This window comes from Etheostoma cragini, chromosome 4, assembly GCF_013103735.1.
Source record: "Etheostoma cragini isolate CJK2018 chromosome 4, CSU_Ecrag_1.0, whole genome shotgun sequence".
NCBI classification, from domain to species: domain Eukaryota; kingdom Metazoa; phylum Chordata; class Actinopteri; order Perciformes; family Percidae; genus Etheostoma; species Etheostoma cragini.
This window is the reverse complement of record NC_048410.1, coordinates 27,526,423-27,546,158: the sequence shown is the minus strand read 5'-3', so window position 1 is coordinate 27,546,158 and position 19,736 is coordinate 27,526,423. Positions and strand designations below refer to the sequence as shown.

At 40.0% G+C, this 19,736-nt stretch overlaps 2 protein-coding genes across 5 annotated transcripts; both read right to left on the bottom strand.

Moving 5' to 3' along the window:
* Positions 1–1,516: 1,516 nt before the first annotated feature.
* Positions 1,517–16,432, bottom strand: pank4 (pantothenate kinase 4 (inactive)). Of its 4 annotated transcripts, none has more exons than XM_034868266.1 (20): positions 16,247–16,432; positions 15,706–15,788; positions 15,303–15,511; positions 14,152–14,335; positions 12,486–12,578; positions 12,185–12,359; positions 10,815–10,996; positions 10,097–10,178; positions 9,024–9,124; positions 8,721–8,726; positions 7,723–7,878; positions 5,723–5,835; positions 4,765–4,852; positions 4,362–4,513; positions 3,828–3,883; positions 3,657–3,706; positions 3,327–3,431; positions 3,144–3,244; positions 2,113–2,181; positions 1,517–1,891 (listed from the first exon to the last, which is right to left on the bottom strand). In XM_034868266.1, the coding sequence occupies exons 1-20, from the start codon at positions 16,368–16,370 to the stop codon at positions 1,648–1,650; spliced, it is 2,373 nt and encodes a 790-aa protein (XP_034724157.1). In that variant the 5' UTR covers positions 16,371–16,432; the 3' UTR covers positions 1,517–1,647. The 4 variants fall into 4 exon arrangements, with proteins under 4 accessions (XP_034724157.1, XP_034724159.1, XP_034724158.1 ...); XM_034868268.1 differs by having other exon boundaries at positions 12,206–12,359; XM_034868267.1 differs by lacking the exon at positions 8,721–8,726.
* A 2,258-nt stretch (positions 16,433–18,690) lies between these two features.
* Positions 18,691–19,734, bottom strand: LOC117943453 (transcription factor HES-5-like; the record flags this gene model as incomplete). Its single annotated transcript, XM_034869593.1, has 2 exons — positions 18,691–19,572; positions 19,687–19,734. Coding segments are annotated over 2 exons (471 nt in total), but the record flags the coding sequence as incomplete, so codon positions are not given.
* Positions 19,735–19,736: the final 2 nt, after the last annotated feature.

Below are 19,736 nucleotides of genomic sequence, written 5' to 3'. Positions count from 1 at the left end.
TGTGTGTGTGTGTGTGTGTGTGTGTTGGCAGCTAGAGGGATTCAAAAAAGAGAGGAAAAGCAGCAGGACCCCCTGCCAGGCCCCCTCATGCATCATCAGCCCCCAGCTCCCCAGCAGGCATCAACCACCACATACCAGGGTGTTGAGCTCTTTTACCGCCAGGGGCAGGTTGGTTTTTTATTTTTTATTTATATATTTCTTTTAATATGGGACGACTTTGAACTCTCCCTACTCCTCTACATGGTTTCGAGCTCCCCCGACACATGCTATGAACTAAACACCCACACACAGACGCATAGAATGGATTTAAAACGTTTTTCACCATTTAATTAAAATTAAATCGATTGTCAGGAGGATAATACACACAATTGTGCTTGGTGTGCTTAAGTGTGATGCAAATTAGTTGTATACTGTATATAAACACACACACATACACACACACACTTGTATATCACATATATGTACATATGACAAATACAATATTGCAATGTGAGTCGTCATGTCCAGCAACTCTCACTTTGGGAAACATTTCACACCAACGAAAGGCTTTTAAAATCACATACCGCCTTAAATTCAGATATTTACCATTTACTCACCATTAGAGTAAGCCACATTACAATCATACAGTATTTGATGATTATTAGAACTAGGTGCTGCAGTATTATTGCCTTTAAACAGTTGCATTTCTGATTACAGCTCGCACTTGTACATGCCAGCAAATTACAGTAATTCCATTGTGAGCTGACGCTTTAATCAGAGACAGTTAGAATATTTAACCTGAAATATGTAGTGTTAGTTTTGACACCAAGCCCCTTGGGAAAGATTTGATATATCATCCCCAAAAAATAAAACATGGCAGTAGCATACTGCCACCTTGTGGAGGACCGATTGCTGCTTCTCCCGCAATCATTTTCCCTGATGCCACCTTAACTGCTACACAAGTGACAGTGACAATGATTCATTTTTTAATCTCAATTCATTCAATGGCAGTAATAACAGAAGAACAGGAGACTCTTCCTTGTCTATGGAGGTTAGATTGCTGGGAAACAAATGTAGATATTTGGGTGGTATTTGAAGCAGTCCGAGTGATTGCTGCTTTTATCACATTGGCCTCAAGGCACATTAAACACACTTTATGTAAAAAGTGTTACCGCTGAAAGCTGTAATTATACCCGCGTCTCTCTCTCTCTCACACACACCAGCCAAAGAATTGCATTCGCCCAAATGGGTGCACAGTGTTGTGTTGGTAGCTAGTCCCGATTGCAACATTGATTTTTTAACAAGTTGAAGACATAACAGTCTGTTTACCTAACACAGCCAGTGATGACTTCCTCCAGATGCTGAATGAGCTCAATAGGCAGTAATGATAGTAGCAAACTAAGTGATTTTACAGGATATTGGACAACCTGCTATAAAAACCAATTGTGTTGAAACCAGAACTAAAATCAACAATGTTTTAAAACAAAATGTAAAAGCTCCCTGTCGATGATCACCTTTAAAACTCTTTTCTTTTTTGAAACCAACGTTGCAATCAGCCATTTACTTAGTGACAGTATACGGCCGTCATCCTGACATTCAGAGCTAATCCGTAGCCGTTGCTCGACTTCGGCATTCTGACCCCGGCTCAAACGCGAGCCTCCGGCGCTCTCATGAGGGCGTCAGAGCTGCAGAGTGTTGGCTGGTGGCCGGTACCTCGTACTTGAAGACCACGCTGAACAGCTTTCCCCCCAGGCGGTCGGCCAGCCACGAGTTCTTGATGACGGCCATCTTGAGGCTCTCGCAGCTGAGCATGGCGTAGTAGTTGGTGTGAATGGCTCGGCCCATTCCCTCGATGATCACCAGGTCGGTTTTTCGCTCCCGCACCACCATCGCCAGCACTTTGTCTAGACGACTAGGCAGAGAATCACACATTTTTGCTGCCCTATTACAGTTTATGTAATCAACTCTCCACAAGGTGCTCAGAGTTCTGGCTTTTAAAAGTATAGATGTGCAGCCCAAAGCCTACCCTCCCTCTAGAGCGTAATAAATTGCATCTACTCCAGAAGGATAGTCTAATTCTAGGTATTTCACAGGCTTATTAGTACTCCCTTTAAAAAACATCAAAGAACCAACCTCAGATCCAGGCAGGGTGAACTGGAACCACTCTGGACCAACGTCAACCTGTCCTCCCTCAGACCGGCCCTACACAACAAGCCACAGGTTACACAAGATCTCATTCAATGTTTTTAAAAAGCTTTTCAGGTGTGAAATCAGACATAATGTCTAATGCTTTGGCTTTTGGCTTACGTGTAATGTACGCGGCCTGTTCTTGGAGCGTATGCGCTGCGGAATGTGTCTTTGTTTTTTTTTAACTAGCCCCACCTTCTCGGTCAGCTGTTATCAGAGGACGCGGGTGAGGGAAACAAGAAATAAGAACAGAAACTCTCACAGCAAAATTGCCAATATGCTAACAAACAGTCATATATAAGGCACTGTATGTTCCATTTCTGTGTAAACACCTCACGTAAAAAAAAATATAAGTAGAAGGTCGTATTTCTACGCTTGTAGAGCGGATCGCCGCACCACTAACACACCGCTCTCATGTCTGGTGTCGCCAGTTTCAATGACTATAGCAGAAGCGTAGTGTTGGAGCAGTTGCTCTGCATACGTTACATGTGCTATGAAGCCGGCCCGCTAGAAGCTACCGAGGAAAGACAATATTAAGGGTGGGAGAAAAAAAAAAAAAAACTTGTTGTTGCAAGCTCATAAATTGCAGAATATTGCAATATGTTTAAAATTGAAATAATATCATATCGTGGCATAAGTATTGTAATGCTATTGTATTGGGAGGCGTCTAGTGATTCCCACACCTAATTAATATGTGATAATCATCATAGACACTCAAGTGCTTACGTGAGGAGGGGGGGGCTACTACTACTCTCTAACACCAACCAATGTGTAGCACCCACCTGGGTGATGCACGGCATGCCTATTAACACCAGACACTCGCCACATATCAGCTTGGTTATGTTATGAAATAAGTAGTGTCTGTTGACTGTATATTGCTCTTGGTGTGATAAAGATGGTTAGCCGAGGTTTATATTTTGTTTTTGTTTTTTACTAACTTTTCCCATCTGTTTTTAAAAACGCTTATCAATACTCACTGAACCACTGGATCCATAGCAGCGATGCTTTCGGTCAATATCTGCAGTTCACCGTTCGTTACGTCATTTAAAGCCGGACCGGAGTTGCTGGCCAATACAACCTTTGGAGGTTGGACGGAGAGAAGAGTGGCATTAGCATTTCATCGAATATGTTATTTTTTGAAATTCTCATGAGTTCCTTACCTCTGTTCCTCTGGAGAGCAGCTCTCTGACAAAAGGCATCACCCCTAGGATAATGTCTACTCCACTATTATCTACGAAAAACATGGCACACTTATGAGGAGGACCCTGCAAGAGAAAAAAAAACAGGATGGATTGTATTCGAGCACTAATCATCCCGAGTGCAGGACACAGGCACACAATCACAAGTATAGGAAATGTTACTAAGCACTCAAAAGGCTGTTATGTGTATTTTCTCTTTGTGCTTTTGGTAAAACCTCAAACCTCTCCCCCACCAATAATGCTTCAATAAATAACTTGGGTCTGATAGAGAAAGAATTTAAGGAGGCTGACCTTTAGTCTCTCAAACCACTGGTCATAGGAATCAACAAGCCACGGCCGCTCTGAGGAGATAAAAAGAAATTACAAACAAATTCAGTCTTAGGGTGTACTACCTCTGTGCAGAACTAACCCCCAATTTTATCTGGAGTCAAATGGTTAGTCGACATACAAATAATTGGATACCTTCCAATTGTCGTTTAGCCTGCTCAAACCCAAACTCAGGATCCGATTCAAGGACGCTGCATGACATCAAAACAAAAAAAGGTCAGACAGGAATTTGGATCATAGTGTAGAAGAAATCCCAACACCAAACTTTCCAAACGTTGAGGTTGAAACTAAAATATTTTGAATTTACCAGCCATCTCAAATCAACCCTTATCAACGAATTTCTTATAGAGACAGGCAGCTGAGGTCAACGACTGCAGCCAGTCGCTTAAAAGACAAGATTATTGGGATTGCCTGTCAACAGAACTGGGATGCAGTTACATTCTTTGTTGGGATGCAAGCAGCACTGTCATTGATTTTTTTTAATTTGGTTTACCATCCATGCAGCCGACCGTTTACAGTCTGGATAACTTTTGAAAACAATGTAACACTCTAGCGGTGAAAAACTCCCTTTTCAAGACTGTATGAAACTATTAGACATGCAAGCGGAGCCTCTCCCACCACCCACACTCAGCCCATAGGATATACAGAACATCCATTTACTCTACTCACTCTGAGACGGCCTTGGCTCCCCAGTCAAAGACATTCCCAGCCAGGACGCCCCTGACCAGGGCATACTGTCTCTCCTCCCAGCTCAACTCGTCCAGACACTTTACTGCCTTCTGGTAGTACTTGAGAGCCGTGTCGTTCTCCCTCTGTTTAATCTACAACAGAACAGAGATGGGGACAGATGTGAAAATTTGATTTTAAGTGTATAATAAAGATTTGCCTACTGTATATGCTAGGCCCAATTTACAGTATGAGGTGGAAATAAATGGTCGGTGTGATACCATGACACTGTATGGAAACGTCACCGGATCAGTGTGGACAAAAGCAGCTGTGTAGCACACACAAAGAAACACAACAACAACAACAACAACAACAACAACAACAGGTTGATAGATTTCACTCAGACCTTAGAGTAGGGATCAGGAAAGTTGAACTCGTTTAAACAGTGTTCCCTCGTGTCTAACAGACTCCTGACAGTGAGGGATCCATAAGCACTAGGTGAGAAGAGAAGCACTCTACGTTAGCCAGAGAGAAAAACAGTCACACAACAGGGCTAGGGCGGTCGGTGCAGAGTACTTTTTACCGATATTGTCATTTCAAACTGATCTTTTAAAAACTCGGTACTGAAATACGGAGCCTAAGATCACTATTAGTGGTGTAAATCACAACTTTAATTACGATACTATATTAAATTGATTCTTTGCACAACAGTACAATATTTGCTGATATCACAAAGTCCGCCACGGTACGATTCCAATAAAATTCAAATCAAGGGCCTGCGATCGTTATAAGACAATATCAACACAATCAGTTACATTTAATCAACTTACAAAAGAAACTAAAATTTGATTTGACAATTTTTGTAACTGAGCTCTTCCAGACATTTAAAAAATAAAAACAATCTGTTCTTTTTCAATAAGAAGTAGAGAAAGGAAGCTCCTGTTGTTCACTATAAAGTGCCACATTTCTCATGCAAATGTTTTTAATCCCTTGATGGCCTTTAAATAATTGCCATGGAGATTTCAAAATAAAGTCTTAAAGACGTTGATATGTACCAATTTTTTTACTTTGCATCGATGATATTGGATTGTTGATCTTGGAATTGATCTATTGATTCAGATTCTTGTATCAATACACCCCTAATGTGCTCCTGACTCCTAAAAACCTGATTTGTTTTTTTACATCTAGATTCCCCTTTTTCACTGACAAAGCACGTGGACAGTAACAGCAGGTATGAAGACATGTAACTAATGCAGACGTTGAAGAAAATACTTGAGGTTAAGTCTACTAAAAGCCACCTCTGGGTCAAACAGAGGCAGAGGCCTTGCATGCAACAACAACAACAAAAAAAACAGTTCCCTTACAAAGGCTGGTGGCGGAGGGTCTGAAGCTTGTGTCTGTATTTCTGGCGGAACTTCTCGGCTCGCTCGGCTGCCTCCGGCATGTCAGGCTGGCTCGCTACAGCTCTCTGAACCACCTGCAAGAACAATGTAGAAACAGCCGTGTTCACAAGCTCTGCTGAGCACAGAGTGGGAAAGAAAATGACAAAATCAAAACCAATTCATCTTGTATTAGAAACTGACCTGTGTACACAAAAAGTACCGTCCATTTCTGGGATTAGTTTGTTTTAATATTGTCGGGCCAGTTGTTCAAAGGTAAACTAATCGGATTTTGGTTATCGGATTGGATCAAATCTTGAAAATGGGTTGTTCAAAAGGGAAAGAAGGAATCTGAAATCAGATTAGATCCATCCAATCCTAGTTTTAATCTGGATCAAACCTTCAGTTTATGTTGTTCAAAACTTGTCAGTAGGATTTGGATAACTTTGATCCAAAAAAACAGGATTATCCTGATCCCAACAGGGGGTAAGATTTCAAGGTGGATTTCAAGGTGGATTCCAGCACAAAAACTTAGTAAAACTTTAAATTGGTCAAAGAATACATTTGTATCATTTAGTGTATATACTTTTTTATATTTTGCACTTGACTTGTTTAACCTTAGTTAAGTTTAGTAAAGTAAAAAAAAAAAAAAAATACAAATTATCTTGTCCTCATGAAACAATCCCCCAAACAGATTTAAATAACAAAAATAGAAATACAAAATAATAATATATATCTCATTCATCACCATATATTAATTTCAAGGAAACAATCTAATACAAATGTCTGGTCTTTCCTCCTTAGATGAAGAAGAACCCTCAACATTCTACTACTACTACTTCGGTTTTAACTTTTTTTTTAATATTAAGACGTTTTCAAAAATTTCCACAATGTATTTGTTAATGTATATTAGTTTTTTATTTGTAGTAGCTTAGATGAGGGGTCATAAAAGAAAATTATAAAAGGAAGTGGGAGTTATGTTTGTGTTTTATCTCAAAATAAACACTTAGAGTGAACCCATCTTGACTCCTCTACCTGTTCTGTAAGTAGCTGGTAGCCCACATTGTGATATGTTGTCCTATTTAGAGCACTGGTGATCCGGATTTGGTAATCTTGAAAACTGTGTATCTGGATCAGGGTGATCCAATCCAATGTTGCTTTGAAAAACCGGCATAAAAGTAAGACGGATTGCCTGATCCTGGATAGGAAGAAATGGGATTTCCGAATCCGGATCATTTTGATCCAGATTAAATGTTTTGAACAACTGGCCCGTCATGGATAACTGGCTAAATATAGATATACAGCCATGTTTTTGTCTTTAGAGTGCAAATACAATGTAGCTTGATAACAAAAACTCTACTGTAAGCTATCAATCTGAAAGATTATGCTTAGAACGGTTTTGCTTCAGTTTCTTTGTATCCAGACTGTTGTTTTAGTATTTCTGTTTGCGTATTTCTGTCTTTCATGTGTTCATTATGAAAGCTGAGTGACAAAGAGCACAGGATGTATCCCTGAGGGCAGAGTGCATTATGTGGAGGAGATGCTTGGCCCAACCATGGATAAGAAGAAAAGCTACTGATTGCATGAACCGAATAACTAACTTGACTCCCAACTCCTTTAAAAATACACTGTTGTGAACACCCTTCAGTCACTTTCTGTATTCATGCTGAAGTGCTCTCTACCTGACTCTACCTGCTGCAAGTAAACAAACTTAAGAGAACCAGTGATTTTGTCCATTCTGAAATAATTATTTATTCTTAAACAATTGCCAATGCAACATTTTGGCGCAAGAATAATCTCTTAAAATCTCTTTTTGTCAATTATGTATCTGTTTATGGGAGGACTTGAAGATTAGCTTTGACACACACAAGAATTGCATTGCAGCTCAATGCTCAATGAAATGAAAAGGTCTACCAGCATTGTCCGTATAGCACGTCTTAATTTTAGACTGCCATTGTTTTCCGAAACACAAAGCGCCATCCTACCCCGTCTAGGGCCTCTTCGAAGCAGTAGAGCCAGTATTCGCGGGCGTGAGCGTCCTCGGTGAGGTCGACCGTGTCGGGGATGTAAGATGAAGCGTCCTGCAGCAGAGGCAGATTCACCAGCTTCCCCTCCAGACGGTCCATCTCCAGCATGTCAAACTAGACACAACAAAGACGGACAAGATGCATGCCGTCTCTTTTGTTCAATAACTGAAACTGCTTGTGAATCTTTTAGCTATCACTCTTTTATCATAGGACATATTTTACATAGTAGTTTCAACACTGGAAGATTTCAATCTTTAGATTTTTCTTCTTTCTTTGTAAAGACAACATAGATGCAGAGGAAGATGCAGTAAGTAAGGCAGAGTGGTGACAGGGGACTCTAGGGCAGCTAGACGTTAACAGCCGTCAACAGCTCCTACTGCTCTACAAAGACCGCACAGAGGAATCAAAAAGCAAAGCAGCTGTTAAAAACACCCGTTTTTACGTTTTTTTTCCATCCTTCTTGTGTCGTAAGAAATACTGGTTCTCTTTCTTTGTGAGCTGCCTAGATGTTAGCTCTAAACCCATGTGTCATGTTGTGTAACATAGCCTAATGTCATTTTGTATTATTAAATCATTTTTCTAGGGGTTTTCTGGTTATGGTTGTGAGTGCTTTGCTATGTTTCTTTTCTTTTCCTGTATTAGTCATGAGATGTTTTAATATTGTCTGATTTAATGTCGTTGGACCACAGGAAGACTTTCCTACTACTTATAGGAAACCAAACCAATACTTTATAGTGAATGATTTGACCAATGTATGATTAGGCAAAGGACAAAACAGTGGCAAAATCAAAGCTTAGCTTAAAAGAAAGCTCTCGTCTCTCGTCATTGCATAAGTGAACAAAGTGAATGCCGGACACGTCTAAGAAGTCGAGCATCTACAGCTAGAGAACAAGGCACTGTAAGCAGGAGCCACGCGTCATCACACCAGAGCACACAACGTCGACGGAGGTACTTACGGAAAACTGAAGGAGAGGGTTAGGTAGACAGAGGAGTGTGTGGAGAGGAAATGAAAAGAAAGATTAACAAAGATGAACGTCGGATGTAGGATGTCTACGGATTCAGTGAGGATAGTGGTAATGGTGTGTCAATAAATAAGTTTAAAATCATAAGAATTTGATGGAAGGTGGGTGAAATAACACAAAAAAACAATGAACCAGCAGCAGTGTGAAAAAAGGTCATGAGATGTAAAGCGACATATGATGTGGTGCATGACCAAGCTTCAAGTCTCTTATCACTCTCTGCTTCCTCTGGAGACTCACTGTTCCGCTACGTGCACGTTGCATGGGATACATTTCTGGAGACACGCTCATCAGGCCTGAGCTTCCAGCGTAGTTCTCACCCCAACTGTACTGGTTTGGATCTAGAGGGGTACAAGATGCAATTTTTCAGTGGCTTGAATATGTTTACACAGCCATGCTAAAGTTGATTAAAAAGAGGGAGAAAAAAAAACATTTCACATCATCACATACCCTTCAATATACCTAGATAGGCATGGGTAACTTTCCATAAGATTTTCTCTCAATGCAAATCAAACCAGCTATTAAGCTAACTGAAATAAACCCATGCCAATCTCTATGTATAGTGAAGGGCATGTGATGATGTGGGGGGGGGACTTTATCAGGATGCATAGCATCCTGATCCATGAAATAACTGGCATTTAAAAATAAAAGTGTGCCTGCCACACATAGGGGTGTGTATATTTATGTCCCCTGTATTTTAAGGAAGAACATTTATTTATTTACAATACATTATTCATTCACAAAGAAAATTGGTGTCCTTAAAAGGTTGGATTTTCCATGATCTTTCAAATTAAGGCATAAAGATCAATTTCCAAAAGATTTTTTGTATTATTTAAAAAGTTCTTTTGCCAAGCTAGCTAGCAGAATTTAAAGGGGGAAATATCTTCTTAGTTATTATTACATATATATGTATATTGATACAAACTTTATTCTGTTATTGGTCTTTGTGCTCTGGCATTATTGACTATATCAGTCCTTAAATATTCAGCCATGGCAGTGAGTTAGTTATGTGTTCATGCGAAAGATAAACACGATATGGAGGTTCAGTAGTTTCATAACTGAAGTCCAGAGATTTTAATCAGAAGTGACGTCAGTGAAAAAGAAAACTAGAAAAGTATAAGAAGTTCAGCAACATTGTTTTCATTAATATAAACTAACGCATGTGCGTGCGAGTTTACACACGCGCACACACGCGTACGCACAACGTTCTTATCTTTTAGCCTAATAGTTAGGTTTAGGTATATCAATATATACAATAACTCTGTTGATATCAAATTGAGGACAATAATGTGCTTTTGGAGGGTTTTCCTTACTGTCCTCCTCTGCTCCTTTGAGAAATGCTCCGATGGCTCCGAGATAACCTTCATGTCTTAGAAACAAGGCCTGAACTTCCCCCTACAACAAGAACAAAAAAGGTAATGACTTAACAAGTCTGGGTGTAGGTGAAACACTGCCAAGTTCAGGTGACAGCAAACCAGGTTCAGGACTAAACTGAGATATAGCTGTGATATCGAGAAAAGAAGAGCAGCTGTTAGGGACTCTTGTAGAGCACCAAGACACTTCGTGATCACTATGTAGTGGCATTGTTTCTTCTTTAAATTGCACAAGCGACTGCAGGCCAGGGAAAAAAATAAAATTTCAATGTCAAAAATAATGCCGGATATCCATTGTGTTTCCCCTATTTTCACGTCTGTGGTTAGTTCACATCTGAAACCGCAGGACTATTCTTTTATCTAAACTGCTAAATCAGTTGAAACATTGTCGCCCGGGCTGTAGTCAAGACACCTTTGTTGAGTCCACGACAAGTCCCAGACCAGGACTGGTCGAGACCAAGTCCAAAGAGGTTTGAGTCTGAGTCGAGGCCGAGTCCAGAACAGAAAAAGGAAAAGGTTACCACATCGATAAGGCTAACAGTCGAACCAGCTTTAAAAGTGACACATTTTCTTTTTAAATAGGTGCTGCGGGGTGGACCGAGGGAATACAGTGAATAGGGTTAGTTGTTTTTCAGGTCAGCAGAGGAACAGGCCTTGCCTTGGTGAAGAAGTTGATGCTGTAGGTGATTGTGTGCATGGTGACGGGGTGTCCTCTAATGAAGAAGCCACCAAAGTACACTCGGGAGAGGTTGTGGAGTTTAGCATACAGACAGGCCAGCTGCCCGATGTCGTTGCTGATCATGTGGAGTAAGCTCTTGGCCATGTCTTCTTTAGAGAACTCTATAGATTTAGAAAAGAGTTATATAAACATACAGGCAATATCCACATCACAAAACTGAAAAGCTGCTTAAAAATATTTAAAGGTCCCATGACATGGTGCATTTTAGATGCTCCTATGCGGTCCCCTAATACTGTATCAGAAGTCTCTTTTATATAGGCCTTAGTGGTTGTTAATACTGTATCTTTCCCAAAAATCTGCCTTGGTGCTGAATTATTGGGGGGGGGGGGCGCAAGGTGGAGGGTGGGGCTCTTTCTCATAGCCAAGCCAAATTCTCTGGATGGGCAAAGCAGAGAAAGGGGAGGTAACCTGCCCCTTATGACCTCATAAGGAGCAAGATTCCAAATCGGCCTATCTGAGCTTTCATTTTCTCAAAGGCAGAGCAGGATACCCAGGGCTTGGTTTTTTTCTAGCTTACTTGGGGAGCAAAGGCAGGCTGGGGGAGCGCATTTTAATGTTAAATAACCTCATAAAGTGAAATTGTCATGCCATGGGACCTTTAAATATTGCCACTAATACATGGACAAAACAACCGCGGCAATTCTTTAGAATTCCTTCAGTAGTACAAACACTTTTTCAGTATTCAAACTAGGGAGCGTCCCACTTCTTCTTCTGTTCCTTTCCTTCTGTTCACTGGCAGATTAACAAATTCATATGAGCATTAGGATGATTAGGTATAAATATCTTAATCCTGTTCCATATTTTCAAAACAAAACTGTATAAACTACTCATTAACTGCAACAGAATTTGCTTTAATAGCCAAACAAAAGTTTGTGAATTTCTGTTGAGTCTAGTTGCAAAAACAGCTAACAGAGAGAACAAAACCGTATCAGAACTGGGTGAGAGGTCATGAGTTTACACCGACACAGATATTGCAATAAAACTAGAGTTATTAAGTCTACCTTGCCAAGATGACATAACAACGATGTCTCAAGTCTGCTTTGATACTCAAAAGATGGCTGTGGTACTGCTTTAATGTACAGTATATTTTGATCCAATTAACTGAAAGAACTGCACGAGTGTGCCTATAAAGTCTTGCCTTACACTAACCTATATCTACAAGATCCTCATAGAAATTGAGAGAAATCCATAGTTGATTTGGAGTCTAAAAGTGTGCAGACATCCTTTATGCCCTTCAGTTAAGTATTTTTTGTCTTGCACCAGAGTATTCTATCTGGATGTGCAGACACTTGGTCCCTCCCATGTTTCACCTTTGTCAGCAGTTGCAGACTTTCCGAAACTGCTCGCAATAAGATCTCCAGTCAAGCCTAAAGACCCATAAGATCCTCCGTAGATATCTTTGACGAGCATATCGACACTTGTGTGCTGCCCCTTTGAGGCCAACTGTAGCAACTCGTCAAATCTCTACAGGATAGAAAAAGGGTAAAGTTCACGAGGCTTAAGGGAACAAAATATTGCACTGAGCAGCCAACCTTTCCTGGAGGACTGTTACAGTCTGACAGTTAAACTAGAAAAACGTATATAGGATACCTTAGTTTTGGTGAGCAAGGCTCCAAGGCCCCAGAACGTCCCTCCCCCTATTGAGCTTCCTCCTATTCGCTCAAATTTGTCCTCGGATTCAACCTGTTGTAGAGGGAGAGAAAGTAACATTGCTTTTTGTACGAATCAAATATAGTAGAAGAAGAAGAAACAGGTCAATAGAAATGTTATTCATCTACAAAAGCAAAACCTGCACAATAAAGCAAAGTACTTTTACTAGGTCTGACATTTTTACATACACTACATACCCCAAGCTAATTTGTAATGAGTAATTTACGCACTTTTTACCTTTTCGATTAGTGAAAGTCTAAGTCATTTTTGCTTATATGCATGTAGGCTTGTGTAGTATTGTGGTGGGTGTGTGTGTGTGTGTGTGTGTGTGTGTGTGTGTGTTTGTGGTTCCTATTTACACCAAGGGCTCTTACAACTACTATACTGTACAGTGGATAAAGACGTGTGTGCCATTAGCCTTGCTCCGCCCTCCTACGTATTTCTTTTCATTTCATTTCATTTTCCTTCAGTACTCTGTCTGGGTTCACGGTGTATTTGCGGGTTTTCTCTGGCCAAATATTTGGCGGTCCAATCAGCAAACGGAGGGAGTGGCTGAGAACGATGACGTTGAGGTTCGGTCACCTCAAGGGGGTAAGCTTTTCCTCTCTGAGCGTATCTCCCATGGCGCCATTTTAATGCTATGAAGCAATCACCTGCAGTTAGCATCCCATCGACTGCCATTCATTTTGGCGCCGCTTTGGCAGCGAATAACTTTACATCTGAAGCACTTCAAGACTCTATTTGTCCGCTGTTTATTTCTAAAGAAACACGACAAGGCTCCATTACCTTCTAGCTCTCATTATGCATAGCAGAGGTTTTTGTGAAAATAAGCTAACAATTGCGTCATAACCACGCATTATCCCGTGCATAGACAAAAAATCACTGAATACATTAGCTGTTTAGGGTTAATTACTAAGGTTAACTAGCATGTTAGTTAGCAGTAATTAGCCTGTGCCTTTGTAATGTCCTTACATATACCTACGCTCTCTGTCTCTGCTGATGGGGAATGATTGAGATTTCTCTTGCACAGCTACCAGAAGACTTACAACTTTCAGACACGTTGATGACATCTACGTCATCAAGCTCAGTTGGAGGCTGCGCCTTGCCATCACCAGAAAAGAGCTTCTATTTTCCTTCACTGGTAAAACTTGCTTTAATGTACAGTATGTTTTGACTGAGTCTTTCCTTACACTAACCTGAATCTACAAGATCCTCATAGAAATTGAGAGAAATCCATAATTGATTTGGAGTCTAAAAGTGTGCAGACATTCTTTGTGCCCTCCAGTTAAGTATTTTTTATCTTGCACCAGAGTAGTTTGTCTGGATGTGCACACACTTGGTCCCTCCCATGTTTCCCCTTTGTCAGCAGTTGCAGACTTTCCAAAACTGCTCTCAATAAGATCTCCAGTCAAGCCTAAAGATCCATAAGATTATCCGTAGATATCATTTTGCTTCAACAATGAAAGTATTATCAAAACAACTACTGATTCATCTTCTGTCAATAGGCCGACCAGTCAACCGTCTATTTGTTATCTTAATTAACTGGTTAAGCAGGGAACGTGGCTTTCACAAACCCGTGACAAAACTGTGATTCGTCAGTTATCACCTTGACTATGGACACGCCAGAGCCGATGTTGACAAGCAGGTAAGGGAAGATGTCTGGCTGAGTCGTCTGGAAGCGGAATTCCGAGTCTGCGTGCTTGGCGTACACGAAAGCCTCGTGAGGTATGTTCCTCAGCACAAAGTTACATCCTTTGATGAGGCAGGTCATCTCATCCTCTTTGTCCACTCTGCCACAACGCAACACACAAAAGACTCACATTAGAATAAATCATCCTCAGCCAGAGCAGAAGATTAACTGTTATCCTGCATTTGGTAAATCATCAAGGGTAGTGTGTAGTCTCCTTTGTTTTTACAATATTACCAGACATTTACAGTTTTCTAGACAGAGCAGCTGTCTGCAGCCGTCTGTGTGTGTGTGTGTGTGTGTGTGTGTGTGTGTGCAGTCAAATAAATACATAAAGCTTATTCCACAGATCAGTTCCTCTTTCTCTAAACGGAATTAAAAAGGGAAACATTTTTACTGAAAAAAAATAAAAATAACATATATACGTACATATATGGTACTCAATGCTAATGCCATATCACAATGTTTGGTTAGCAAACAAAGTAGTTTGCACAGTTAACAAGTCCATAAAGAGTCTTATCTTATGATCCCCAGGTAGAGGACAGGATATTGCTTCGTCTGTGAATATGTTTACAGCAAGGGCAGAAGGCCCGATTAGTCATCTGGAATAAGGCAGATATTTGCCTCTCTTTCTATTTGTACATGCAGTAACAAACACAGTTTTGGGGTTTTATTCACAGCTGGTCTGTATGCTCACTAGGGGTGGGGTAAAAAATCTATACACCATTGTGTCGCGATATTTTCAGTGGCAATACTGTATGAATACACAGTCGCCAAGTATGGATCTTTTATTATAGATGTGTTGGTCAGTTTGTCTGCTTGACAATCTCATTTTGAAGCACTAAAATTGAAGTGAGATGAACAAACAGAGAAATGGATCTTTTTAGATGAAACAGATGTTGACCAAGTTTCCTTTTGGGGACATCATTTGAAATTAGGAAAAATAAGAAGTTGGACAAAATGGTGTAAATTGCAATACATCGCAGAATATTGCAATATGGTTAAATCATATTAATATCGTATTGTGGCGATATCGTAGGTGTCTGGTGATTCCCACAGCTAATACTCACTTGAGTCCGAGTTTCCTCTCAATGAGTTCTTTGAACTTGTGCGCCCCCCCACCTGTGGCTTTGATAACTTTGGTTTCCGTGTTGACCAGGTGGTCTTTGACAAAGTCCAAGCATGTTTCTATGTAAGCATTTTCAAACTTGATGAAGTGCAGGCGAGCAGTGACCTCTTCCTGCATGGATATCTCATAGAGGTTGTCACCGGTCGCCTCCTGGGGACACAAATTAGACAGAAACAGAGGAGAAAAGTGGAACAACGTTCATTGCCACTTCCTCTGCTATGTATTTTGAAATAGAGAAAATGCAGGCTACAATGCAGCCTGAGCTTAGTGGGATGTGGGATAACGTGGCACTATACTAGGACCCCACAGCTTTTACAGAAACTGATAATAAAACACATAGTTACCTTTGTAGTGTGGTCGAAAGATCGTACTTTGGCCACCTTGTGTTGTACAGTTGAGTAGTATGCAAGCTTTGTGAGGGAGCCACCTGTTTAAGCAATGGAAAACAGCATGGATAATGTCAGTTAAGAAACCCGTGAAGTAGTAGAAGCTAAACAAAGTCACACACTGGATTGAAACTAACGCGTAAACACCTGTTAAACTGTACAGGTTTACCGTTAGCTAAACAGGGACGACAAAAGCATCAACGCAGGCTAGCTTGGAGCTAACGTCAACGCTGACGTACTTGTCAAAGTTGGCCAGGTTTGTTTGACACACAACCACTTTATCGGAAAAATATTAGCTTGAAACCTCACTAGACATACATATTCAAGGCAGACAGACTTAATGTCAGCATTAACGTTAGCTTAGTTTTTTTAACTTTCACGTAAAGCCATGTGTTGTTACCGTTATAGTAACATAGCTGGTCTATAGACACGGACAATAGCTACGTTTCCGCAAAAAAAAGGCTGAATACATAAAGACAACTTTTATATTCCCAGGTACCTATGTCTATTGCGAAACGCTTTGCGTTTTCCAAGTTGCGGAATATTTCGTCAGGCGGGAGAGTAATGCTTTTATCCATAGTATGACCACTTGTGCTGCTGTCAACTCGAACAAATTCCGCCATGGTGGGCAACGATTTGACGCTGCGTGCGTCCCTCGTCTCGTCGTCCAATCAGCATCCACGTAGAGCGTGACGCGCGTGTGCGTTGTCCTGTAAAGATTTCAGTGCTAGCATTTAGACATACAAACATTTCTGGTTTATCAACTTGTTACATATTGTAGCTGAAGACAAGATTAAATATGTAATGCATGCTGTTTGCACGTATACTAAAAACTATCAAAGCTTATTTAACCCTCCTGTTGATTTCGGGTCAAATTTGATCCCTTTTCAAAAAGTTTTTATATCAGAAATTTGGGTTTCTTTCAAACAAATTGTCCAAAAGAGTAACGTGGGGGGTTCCCTACCACGCTCCTCACAAGTTAAATAAATAATCAATTCACTACTTTCATTGAATTTGTGTTTTTTTGTTAACTTTATAGCATTTAGAGAACAAAAACAATTGGTAAAACAACTTAAAAAAGTGTAAAAAAGAGAGCAAAATGTCAATAAAAGTGACCAAAATGTGAACAAATGTCAAGTAAAGTGGCGAAAAATTTGAAAAGATGTTGAAAAAAATAACAAAGATGTCAAGAAAGTGACAAATGTAAAAAAAAAAAAATGGGGAAAAACCCACACATTTTTAAAAAAGGCTCAGAAGTAGTCGACAAACGTTGAAAAAGTGACAAAATCATTGGGGGAAAGACACAAAAGGCTCGAAAAACACAACTATAACCTTGATAATAAGGTTTTTTATTTTAAATTTCCAGGTCGGCCAGAAAAAGTCAAACGTATGACATGAAATAAATGTATGATGAAGTGTTATTGATGGGAATTTGATCATAATAATTCTTTAAATCTGTGGCAGCCATAGACTAAAAAGTCATTTAAAAAAAAAAAATGTTTCACTAAACCACTCGTTTAGGTGTGCCTTCTGAAACATGACTTACAAGGTAACACTACTAGTACAGCCACTGCCAAATTCTCTCAACCAAGATAGTGTTATTGTAGCAGAGTTGTTTTGACTGTTGAACATTAATCCCCAAACAAGCAGCAGCTTGTAGGCTGGTTAGTCAGGAAAACCCACAGAGCTATGCTTTTAACTTCTAATGGAGATCTCAAAGTTTCCAAAAAAATGCCAAATATGTCTGAATTTGGGGGAAATGTGTAAATGTCTTGAGTTTGAATATTTCACTCAGTAATCACGTCATAAAGCTTCAACAAGGTGGAAAAAGGGAGGTTTTCATCAATCTACAAGGGAGAAAAAGAGGAAAACGGTATGTAAAGGGGTCATTTGTATTCATTAATGCAGCTATTATGGGTTTGACTGGTCAGTTTATGTATTACATAGGTTAGTTTATTAGTCCAGTAGCCAACTAGGTGGACCCGGAAATTTTCAGTACACCAAAGTTATATTCCAGAAATATGAAGTATGGGTCCCCAGTATGCATAAACCTGCTGGATGCTATTTTGCATATGTTGAGCAATTTGCATAATTAGCATTATTAGCTTAATCGTCCAGTTTGACCACATATTTAGCACTGTATGGCCAATTTTACAATATGTGAGTGGTTTTAGAGGTTTTATGGGATGCTGATTTCATTTCTGGAATTTTCAGATTTCAAATAGCTAATTCTAGTACAAATTGTGATTTATTAAGGCAAATTCCAGTTACTTTCAGGCATAATTATAGGTTATTTTTATGGTAAACACTTACATTTCACAATCACGAGTGCTCTTGTGAATGTTCATGCATTTTTTTCAGGGTGTAGTGAATCCAATCCAATGCTTTTTGGATAAATGATGAATGTTTGTTTGGCTGAATGTTATGCATACTTCACATTTCTGCAATAAAACTTTGGTGTACTCAACATTTCTGGGTTCACAATGGGGATATTTGGGCTGGCTGCTAGACTTTTATGTGTTACATATGTATTGCATAATCCAGCCAGTAGAGGGTAGTGGTCAACCATAATAGAAATTAAAGTGTCCTCCGTTGAAAGATTGTTTATTCTTCATCACTCAGATGAAGACAATGCCAACAGCTGTACAAACAAATGCAATCTAGTACAATTTAGCCTAAAAAATAATGTATGTCGGATAATGGTATGTAGTTTTAATATTTGTCGGTGATGAAATGGCACAGCTCAAGATTCTGTTGATGTTTTTTATTCAAAAAAATTGAATCGGTCACATCATGGAGGCACTTGGCGATGACACATCACAGTAAAAACTTGTAGTCCAAGACAATGTACTCCAAAAGAGTAAAGTTAACAAGTTCAGTATTTCCACTAAACACAGGGATTTTATTTAGTAAAAGCTAAACAAAGCGAGATGAGAGGGAAAAAACAGAACATGTTGATGACAGAACAGATGACTTCAGACCCAGCATGGGTCAATAATCTTTTACAAAGTAAAAACGTAATCAAGCACATCCAAAAGGAAGAAAAAGTGCTACCAGAAAGTAGCTGAAATTTGCCAATTCCTATCACTGCATCACTCTTGATGCAGGCTTTATAATGCTGGCCATTATTGGCCAAACGTAATTATATTGATTAATCAATAAGAGAATATATGTAATTCATAGAATAAACATTTTGCTCCACTCAATATTTTCACAAATATCAGATTTCATTTTCTTTGAAAATATATTACCAAAAGTACATGAAAATGTCAGTCCATTACGACTTTTAGATGAATTAAAACACTTTGCACACGACACCTCTAGTGTTTCAGAATCTGATGATAACTTTTGACCAATATGGTCATCTCAGTTGGTCTGGTAGTAACTCCAGTCTGGAGGTGTCTACCACGGCCTCCAGACGGCGCTGTTGACCGGACTCTTCTCTTTGGTGATGCTGGTCTGGACTGTGGAGCTCAGAAGAGAGAAGTCAGCCTCTCTCAGGTTGTTATCAGAGGAAGACTGCAGCTTGTTGATGTGGTTCAGCAGTTTTCTCTGGGACAGGGTCTTCACCTGCTCTTTGGACAGGAAGTGTGTCACCTCTTGGACACATCTGGAATAGCCCTGACCGACAGCTGGTGAGTCCACAGGTTGATTCTGCTGCTGCAGCCGTCTCAGGACACAAACTGTCATCTCCAGGATGTCTGCTTTCTCCAGCTTGGAGTCTGGCTGCTGTTTGAGGAACTCTGGACTCAGGAGAGACTTGAGCTGCTCAATGCTGCTGTTGATTCGCTCTCTGCGTAACTTCTCCACCAGAGGCTTTCTGAGCTGCAGAAAGAAGAACAAAGTCATTAATAATCTTATTCTGGAGTGAAGTGTTAGCATGAACAAAGAAAACTTCTCATTGACTAATTTATAAATCTTCTTGAATCTTTAATTTACCTTGTGGGTCAGAGTCAGATGCTCCTGAGAATTGGTCATTGCTGCAGTGA

Coding starts and splice junctions, on each gene's coding strand:
- pank4 (XM_034868266.1), bottom strand. CDS start 16,370: ATGGCGGAATTTGTTCGAGTTGACAGCAGCACAAGTGGTCATACTATG. Junction 15,789..16,246: donor GCGTTTCGCAATAGACATAG/GTACCTGGGAAT, acceptor TTGCTTAAACAG/GTGGCTCCCTCACAAAGCTT. Junction 4,514..4,764: donor TTCCTGATCCCTACTCTAAG/GTCTGAGTGAAA, acceptor GTTCTGTTGTAG/ATTAAACAGAGGGAGAACGA.